Consider the following 9,911-nt stretch of genomic DNA (forward strand, 5'->3'; position numbering starts at 1 on the left):
GGATATGATTTGTATAGAATTGTTACAATATTTCCCGTAGCTACAACAATAAAAAAATATCCAACCTTGTTTTACCCATAACTTCTTCGTTTTAAATCCGTTTTGAGTGAATCAAATTGCTATGGTTTCATATTGAACTCTATTTTATGAATATAAACAGAAAAATTATAGGTTTATAGTCAGAAATATAAGTTACAAGTCATTTTTTAAGAGGTAGTCATTTTAGTCGAAAGAACGACGTCTTGATGACCATTTTGAAAAACATACTTCCACTTTGAGTTTAACCATGATTTTTGGATATAGTTTCATGTTCATAAGAAAAATAATTTTCCCAGAAGAACAACTTTTAAATCAAAGTTTATCATAGTTTTTAATTATCAAACCCAAAACAGCCCCCGGTGTTACTACGACGGCGTATGTTCGGTTTTACGGTGTTTTTCGTGTTTCCAGGTTTTAAATCATTAAGTTAGCATATCATATAGATATAGAACATGTGTTTAGTTGATTTTAAAAGTCAAGTTTGAAGGATTAACTTTTGTTTGCGAACAAGTTTAGAATAAACTAAACTATGTTCTAGTGATTTCAAGTTTAAACCTTCGAATAAGGTTGTTATATATATATGAATCGAATGATGTTATGAACATCATTACTACCTCAGGTTTTGTGGATAAACCTACTGGAAATGAGAAAAATAGAACTAGCTTCAAAGGATCCTTGGATGGCTTGAAAGTTCTTGAAGCAGAATCATGACACGAAAACAAGTTCAAGTAAGATTTCCACTAGAAATAAGATTGTTATAGTTATAGAAATTGAATCAAAGTTTGAATATGAGTATTACCTTGTATTAGAAAGATACCTTACTGTAAATAAGAAAGATTTCTTGAGGTTGGATGATCACTTTACAAGATTGGAAGTAAGCTAGCAAACTTGGAAGTATTCTTGATTTTATGAAACTAGAACTTATAGAATTTATGAAGAACACTTAGAACTTGAAGATAGAACTTGAGAGAGATCATTTAGATGAATAAAATTGAAGAATGAAAGTGTTTTTAGGTGTTTTTGGTCATTGGTATATGGATTAGATATAAAGGATGTGTAATTTTGTTTACATGTAAATAAGTCATGAATGATTACTAATATTTTTGTAATTTTATGAGATATTTCATGCTAGTTGCCAAATGATGGTTCCCACATGTGTTAGGTGACTCACATGGGCTGCTAAGAGCTAATCATTGGAGTGTATATACCAATAGTACATACATATAAAAGCTGTGTATTGTACGAGTACGAATACAGGTGCATACGAGTAGAATTGTTGATGAAAATGAATGAGGATGTAATTGTAAGCATTTTTGTTAAGTAGAAGTACTTTGATAAGTGTCTTGAAGTCTTTCAAAAGTGTATGAAAACATATTAAAACACTACATGTAAATACATTTTAACTGAGTCGTTAAGTCATCGTTAGTCGTTACATGTAAATGTTGTTTTGAAACCTTTAGGTTAACGATCTTGTTTAATGTTGTTAACCCATTTTTTATTATATCTAAAGAGATGTTAAATTATTACATTATCATGATATTATGATATATTAATATATCTTAGTATGATATATATATACAGTTAAATGTTGTTACAACGATAATCGTTACATATATGTCTCGTTTTGAAATCATTAAGTTAGTAGTCTTGTTTTTACATATGTAGTTCATTGTTAATACACTTAATGACATGTTTAATTATCATTTATCATGATTAAACATAGTGTAACAATATCTTAATATGATTCATATGTATTTAGTAAGATGTTTTTATAACGATAATCGTTATATATATCGTTTCGAGTTTCTTAATTCAATAAACTCAATTTTATGTATATAACTCATTGTTAAAATACCTAATGAGATACTTACTTATCATAATATCATGTTAACTATATATATAATCATATATATGTCATCATATAGTTTTTACATGTTTTAACGTTCGTGAATCACCGGTCAACTTGGGTGGTTAATTGTCTATATGAAACCAATTTCAATTAATCAAGTCTTAACAAGTTTGATTGCTTAATATATTGGAAACACTTAATCATGTAAATAACAATTTCATTTAATATATGTAAACATGGAAAAGTTCGGGTCACTACACCTTATTTATGGGTTTCATAAACTTTTTTCAGCTATTAGGACCCTTTTTAAAGATCCTCATATGTTTTTAGGACCCTTAAATAAAGTACTTATATGTTTTGAAATATTAGATGTCGCATTATATGACCCTAGAATAAGGTCCTAATATGTTCATGGGACCTTTCGTAAGGGTTCTTATATATTTTTTAAAACCATTTTCTAATAAGGTCCTAATATGTTGTTAGGACCCTTATTAGTCTATTGGGATGCCACTGTGGGAGGACCAATTCGTTAGTGGTCCTATCAGCTCAAAGGTCCTATTAGAGTACATAATAGGACCTTCGCGGTGGTCCTATAAGCCCATTTTTCTTGTAGTGTTTATATGTACGTTAATAAATAAATATGTACTTATAGTTAACTTGTTTATATTCACAGAAATTTCCAAAGAAGTGGGTCGATTGTCATTACACTAATGACAATTTCATTTGAGGTACGTCATTACTGCCAATGGTTACCAGGCACAAGTTGAAATGCAAAGGAAGGGCCACCATCTGATATTGAAAACAGGCTAGGAACATATTGTGAAGGATCTAAAAATTAAAGTTCAGGACATTCTTCAAATTACTATGGTTGATGACACCAAGTTTGAGCTTATGGTTTTTGATTGTTATCTATGTGAAAAGCACGTTCTGGCGAATAGGAAGCCAAAATTCATTAAATGGTTCGTTGATGTACACAAATAAAAGATGGTAAGTTCTTTACAATACCTAAACTTACAACTTCACAATGTTGTTATTATGTATAAATTTAGGTGTAAAAAAACTTTTATTATACATATAAAATAATTTGGCACAATTATTTGGTTTATGCAGATTCTCCTAATAAAGTGGGTCAATGCCATATATGCAGTTGGAGAATTAAATGATGAAGTCTTTATCAACACACCTACAGGTTATCACGCAAAAATCGAGCTGGAGGATGACGTCGAGAACGTTTGGTTTTCCAAAGGATGGAGGAAAGTTCTTAAAGATCTTGGTATACGTCCTTTTAACATACTCATGTTCACTTTCACTAATCAAGATCAATTTGAGATGCTTGTGTATGATTCTGACTAGATTCAAAGAAATGTCATCACTTTAGAAGCTTCAAACAATGAAGAAGACGTGAAAAGGAGGAGAAGATGGTAAGTGTAATCTGGCGAATCTCAGCATCTCTTTTGCTATGTTTGTATGTAAATTCCAGAAATGAATCATTTTCTGTGTGTCCGAACAATTAGTAAATGTTTATTGGTAACTTATTTTGTAAGTAGACCAGTATCAGTTACTCAGGTCATTCTTGTGTATGTAATATGTGTTACAACTGATCTAACTTTTTGGGTATGTAATCTGAATAGAATTAGATCCTTGTTTAATCAATTATAGCACTGTATATTTGGTGCTTAGTTTGTTAAACAATTATTTTGTAAACTATCATTCACGACCGTTACATTATGATGAAAATAACATGAAACTGATGGAAATATTCAACTAATGATTGTTTATTCTTAAGGATTAGGAATCATGCATCATTTTCAACATGCTCCTCATTTGTGTCGTTAAATGTTGTATTAATATTGTCAATGACAATCCCATCTATGTCCCTTTTAACCAATTCAATGTTCACAGTTTCGTCAATTTGAGGACCCATACATGTCTCGCTCTGAAGTTGTGTTTCCACGTCATCAATAGATGTTTGTTCATCCATTTCATAACAATCTCTAGGCTTTGTCTTGATAACAACTTTCCATCCTTTGTGAACACAATCTTTAACATAAAACACTTGTTGTGCTTGACTTGCTAGTTTGAACGGCTCTTTATCCTGCTTTAATCGACTAAAATTGAGTATAGTAAACCCATTTTCATCTTCCTTTTGACTTAAACCGTTCGAGATCCAGTCACATCGGAACAAGACTACTTTTTTGTCAGCACCATACTGTAGCTCAATGATTTCTTTTAAAACCATGTAATATGTTACATCCCCAACGATAAGATTTTTATCTCTAACACTTGAGAAGCTATTTGTTATGGCCTCGAGCATTACTCCAATATTTTGCATTTTCCTTTTCTTCTCTGTAACTTTGGTTTAAAAACGGTAACCATTAACAATATATCCCTTATATGTTGTCACATACTCAGATGGGCCATTTGCCAAATGCCTTCGATCTTCTGATATTTCGTCTACTCCTTGGTTATACAGCTTACGAACCTGGTCAAAATAATTTAATATAAGACGAATAATTGGTTACAAATAGATTTTGATATATAATAAAACTAAATGAATCTCTAGCGTATGATGAATTGAAAAAATGAGCGTTCTTAATAAGTTCCTGTCTTAAAAGTAATGAAATTCAAAGTGCTTCTTACATGTTTCCAAAACCAGGTCTCGAAATTATTATTGTGCATACGCTGTATCAAATGCTGATGTTCTTTCTTATTTTCACGCCGAAGAATACTCGGGTGTTCTCTGCAATGTGTAAAGAGTTGACGCTGTTATAGTAAACAAACAGAGTGCAAAATGTAATATAAATTCTAAAACTCATAATGTGTAATAAATAAACTTACGTTCTAAAGGATTCCAGTTCACTACAATTGAACAACACATATGAATGTGCTTTAGCCAAACGATCTAGAGATAGTACAACCACTTTTCTAGCACCAATGGGTCAACCCAGCATAGAAAATATTTGTAGACCATCCTCCTTACTACCGTCATCATAATTTCTACTTTTCTTGTTATGTATAGTCTCGACATTATCAGAGAATTATAATGAACAAAACGGCAAACGTCAGCTAGATATCCTTCTGATATTGAGCCTTCAGGTTTACTCCTGTTTCGCACGTAAGATTTTAATGTGGCTAAATACCTTAAGAATAACCAATTATGAAGATCAAATTCCATGATACTACTAAATAAAACAATTTACTAAAATATTTCGGTGATACAACATGTATTTAACATAAGATATGGTGTGTAAGTTTCCCTTAAAAAAATAGAATCAAATAAAATAAAAAGCATGTCATATTTACTGAATTTTGAACAATTTACTAAATTAAATGTGGCAAGATGTTACTTAGTACCTCTCAATTGGATACATCCAACGGTATTGCACTGGTCCTCCAATGCTAGCCTCATAAGCAAGGTGAACAGAAAGATGAACCATTATGTCAAAGAATGATGGTGGGAAAATCCTCTCCAAATCGCAAAGGATTTTTCCAATATCATTTTCCATTTGAAGCAATTTAGTTGGATCGAGAACTTTACAGCATAAGCGTCTATAGTAACGACACAACCTGATCACAACAGAGCGGACATGCTTAGGTACAACACTTCGTATGCAAAGTGGAAGCAATTGTTGCATCAAAATATGATTGTCGTGACTTTTAAGACCACCAATTTTAAGAGGTTTGAGTTGAGCGCATCTTGAAATATTAGCTGAATAACCATTAGGAACTTTCACTCCTTTAAGCATCTGACAAAAGATATCTTTCTCTTTTTTTCATGGAGAAACACGCAGGTGGTAAATACACTTTGTTATTGTCTAGATCTTCAGGATGAAGTTCCATTCTAATTCCCATTTTGTTTAAATCATAGCGCACATTTAAATGATCTTTCGTATTTCCATATATATATCCATTAATGTTCCAATAACACTATCACATACATTCTTCTCAATATGCATTACATCTAGATTATGTCGTATCACGTTATTTTTCCAGTACGGTAATTGAAAGAATATACTTGTCTTCTTCCAATTATACGGCAATACTGGGTTGTCCTTGACTTCTTTCCCAAATTTAAATTCAAGACCATGTAGCTCATTGAGAACATCTGACCCTGTTAAGCAAGTTGGTTTCATCTCTAATTCTTTCGTCCCATCAAACGAATATTTATCTTTCCGATACGCATGTCTCTTTGACATCCATCGACGATGTACCATAAAAACAAATTTCCTATTACGTCTCAACCAAATCAATCTTGTACGCGTATGGCATGATGGACATGCAAGTTTTCCTTTAGTTCTCCATCCAGATAAGTTGGAATACGCCGTAAAGTCACTTATTGTCCATACCAAACCAGCACGCATTTGAAAGTTACCATTTGTTGAGGAATCATAAGTCTCTACTCCATTATCCCACAACACCTTTAGCTCATCCACTAAAGGTTCCATATAGACGTCTATATTATTACCTGGTGCAGATGGTCCAGGTATTAGTAGATGAAGCATGAAATAGGTTTTTTTTCATGCACATCCAAGGGGGTAGATTATATGGAATCAATACAACAGACCATGTACTATGTGAATTGATCATATTTCCAAAAGTGTTAAACCCGTCACTCGCTAAACCAAGCCTGACATTATGAGATTCCTTTGCAAAATCAGGATAATTCTGATCAAATGTTGTCTAAGCTGGTGAATCTGCATGATGTCTCAGTAAACCATCTTTTGTGCGACCCTCTTCGTGCCAACTCATGGAGGCATCAGCTTCAGATGACATAAGTAACCTTTGCAAAACATGGGATGAGAAAAAAGTAATGTAAAACCTTTGTTGGGACCTTATTATAATCATTGGCTGTTAAGTTTTCCTCGTCATCTGAATCATCTTCACTTGTTTTATAACGTGACGTATGACATGTGTCACACTCTGTTTTATCCTTGTTTTTTTCCAATACAACATACAATTATTAGGACATGCATCGATTTTTTCATAACCTATTCTTAAATCTCTTATTAACTTCCGTAGATCATACAGTGATTTTGGTATGGCTGCTTCCAGGAAGGCTTCCCTTATAGTATCAATGATCAAGATAAAAACCCTTGTCTTTACATTTCCCAATACACTTGCTATGAAATAGTCTAACTATGAAAGAAAGAATCGAGAACTTTTTACATCCGGGGTATAGTTCTTTCTTTGGACATTCCAATCCTTTATAAAACTTTTTGGCACTTTTGTTTGGTAATCTTTGATCTTCAGTTTCAAGTATGTTATCATCAAACCCATAGATATCAGACACCAATCCTATCATGCCATCTTCTGCATCTTCTATAGGAGTATCACATGGTTCGGTGATCGGAGTTTGAATTTTATACCCTTTAAAAAAACCGTCACATAGTAGATGCGTTCTAGCATCATACCGTCCAACCCATTTTAGATTAACACACTTATTTCATGGACATGCTATCTCACCATTTACACCTTCCTTTTTAAATATATAATCTATATACTTATCAAGACCTTTTTTGTATGCAGTAGATATTCTCGGGCAAGACATCCAAATTGTGTCTATCCTGGATGAAACAATGCAATCATCATATAATTTATACAAAAAAACTGTAAATATTCTATATACGTAATTAATCTAAAAAATTAAACCAAATAATGATGGGTTTCATCAATTTGTTATCAGTAAAATATAGAAGTTCTCAACATCAGTTACATAAGGTCGCCTTTCATGGCTATTTTTGCTAAATTCTTTATAATACAATGACTCATGTAATGTTAGACTTTTACTTTTCAATTTGTATCTCAATATTGAAGAACAAGACATAATAAACAACCAACATTTCATGCCAAAATTAATGAATTAAAGAACGAACATATCATAGCCAGATTGAAATTAGATCACGTAAGATGTAACAAATGAAAGAATTAAAAAAATTAGTCGCAGAAAGTTACCTGTTCAATATCTAGTCACGATATACAACTTTCAGTTTAACACGTTGGGAAGAAAATTGAAGTTTTACAGAGGATTCGAATGAAGAAAGTAGAAAAGAAGGAGATGATTTGATCAACAAATTACAATAAATAACGCTAACAAGTAGTTATATTTGTTCTAGAAACCATAATTATTTCCGTTTATAAGTTGTCTATATTAATTCACGAAAACTTACTTATTAATAATATAACTATATTGCAAAATTAAAACAGAAATAATAGCTGCAGTGCATTGGTAAATAATAAAGAAATTTATCAGAAGGTCTTGAGTTCGATTCCATGCTCTTACATTTAATACTTTTTAAAATTTTGATTTACATAAACTATACTATATTAAATTATATGATAATATCATATATTTTTTACTATCATTTTGATATCATATATCGTATTAATTGCTAATAAGTAATAATATATAAACTATATAAAATTTTATATATTAATAATATATAATAATTTAACCATAATATTTTATTTATATAAAATAAATGCTATGATAATATCATACATAAACTATTTAATAATATTATTTCTTAAATTTTAATTTTTGGGTTAATATTATTTTTCGATTTATTTTAAGTATATGAAATGATATGCTTCAAGATATCAACGTCCCCAAGTATGAAATGGTTTACGTTTGTCGTAGCCAATCCTGTTGGCTCTTTGAACTGAAGGATGAACGAATGCCCTCATCTTCGTCTGACTCTCGTTTAGAGGAAATTTACAACCATAACTAGTTCTTTAGGCTCCCCAATGTTGAAATTAAACATTTACATTATTGGAGATCATATCAACGCCCCCATGACAAAATTCATAAACAACGTCATCTCAACTATCGGATGAAACGTCTAAAGAACAACCAAACATACCAACTAAGAATCTGACTGCCTACATGTCAATGATATATCAAATTTTTCCTCCTTTTTGCTTTCTCTCGCTTGTGGACTGACCAATATCGATCCTCATAGCGATATGAATTACACATATATTATCATTTCCAATTACGGTCAAAATGTACATATATATTTACATACATACATATATACATACATACATAAATATAGACAAATATATATATACATACATACATACGTACATAGCATACACAGATACATTACATACATATACATACAGAGGTATGTATGTATGTATGTATGTATGTATGTATGTATATATGTATGTATGTATGTATGTATGTATGTATGCATGTATGTATGTATGTATGTATGTATGTATGTACGTTTGTATGTATGTATGTATATATGTATGTCGGTGTGTATGCATAAACACACACACACACATGATAACGTATTCTAATGAATTTGGTTTTATCAATGTATAGTTAATGCATTTGGTTACACCGTATAAAAATTTATTCATGTTCTATCTTTCAGAAACAACTAAACGCTACATACCAAGAGGACCAACACAAATGAAAAAGACGTGGGAAAGAACAGAATCGGATCGAACGATTATCTTACTAATTGAATTTGAACAACCCATTAATAAAAAAGCTTGTGAGCTGACCCATTTCATAGGTGTGTTAGCTAGGAGTGGGAAACACTGTCCTCTTTACAAAAGTTAGCATAAAGTTCATAAATCAACAAAGAGGGATTTGCTTGCTCAGATAAAGGTCTATACTTAAAAACTGTATGTCATTGATTATCTTTTTTGTTTTACTAAACTGACAGTTTATATTTATAGGCAAAATTTGACATTCGTGGAGATGCTGATTGTCATGACCCGGAAAATTTCGACTAATTTTGAACCAAACTCACGATTAGATTTCATATTTTGACACGATAAGCAAAGTCCGTTGTAGTGACCCGAACTTTTCCATGTTTATATATATTAATTGAGATTGATATTTACATGATTAAATATTTCCAACATGTTAAGCAATCAAACTTGTTAAGACTTGATTAATTGAAATATGTTTCATATAGACAATTGACCACCCAAGTTGACCGGTGATTCACGAACGTTAAAACTTGTAAAAACTATATGATGACATATATATGGATATATATAT

General features: G+C 31.3%; 1 protein-coding gene across 1 annotated transcript; it reads right to left on the reverse strand.

Moving 5' to 3' along the window:
* Window positions 1-4,247: 4,247 nt before the first annotated feature.
* On the reverse strand, window positions 4,248-6,333 carry LOC139870885 (uncharacterized). The gene is made up of 5 exons (XM_071858650.1): window positions 5,827-6,333; window positions 5,243-5,634; window positions 4,950-5,028; window positions 4,529-4,651; window positions 4,248-4,370 (listed from the first exon to the last, which is right to left on the reverse strand). Exons 1-5 carry the CDS (start codon window positions 6,331-6,333, stop codon window positions 4,248-4,250), a joined length of 1,224 nt encoding a protein of 407 aa, XP_071714751.1.
* Window positions 6,334-9,911: the final 3,578 nt, after the last annotated feature.

This window comes from Rutidosis leptorrhynchoides, chromosome 10 (assembly GCF_046630445.1).
Source record: "Rutidosis leptorrhynchoides isolate AG116_Rl617_1_P2 chromosome 10, CSIRO_AGI_Rlap_v1, whole genome shotgun sequence".
NCBI lineage: Eukaryota > Viridiplantae > Streptophyta > Magnoliopsida > Asterales > Asteraceae > Rutidosis > Rutidosis leptorrhynchoides.

Bases quoted from the DNA above. Each gene is read 5' to 3' on its own strand.
- LOC139870885 (XM_071858650.1), bottom strand. From the start codon at position 6,333: ATGGAACCTTTAGTGGATGAGCTAAAGGTGTTGTGGGATAATGGAGTA. The intron at 5,029-5,242 runs GTACTAAGTAAC...GTTATTCTTAAG, and splicing joins TGGATGTATCCAATTGAGAG to GTATTTAGCCACATTAAAAT. The intron at 4,652-4,949 runs GTTTGCCGTTTT...TTACTATAACAG, and splicing joins CAGAAGGATATCTAGCTGAC to CGTCAACTCTTTACACATTG.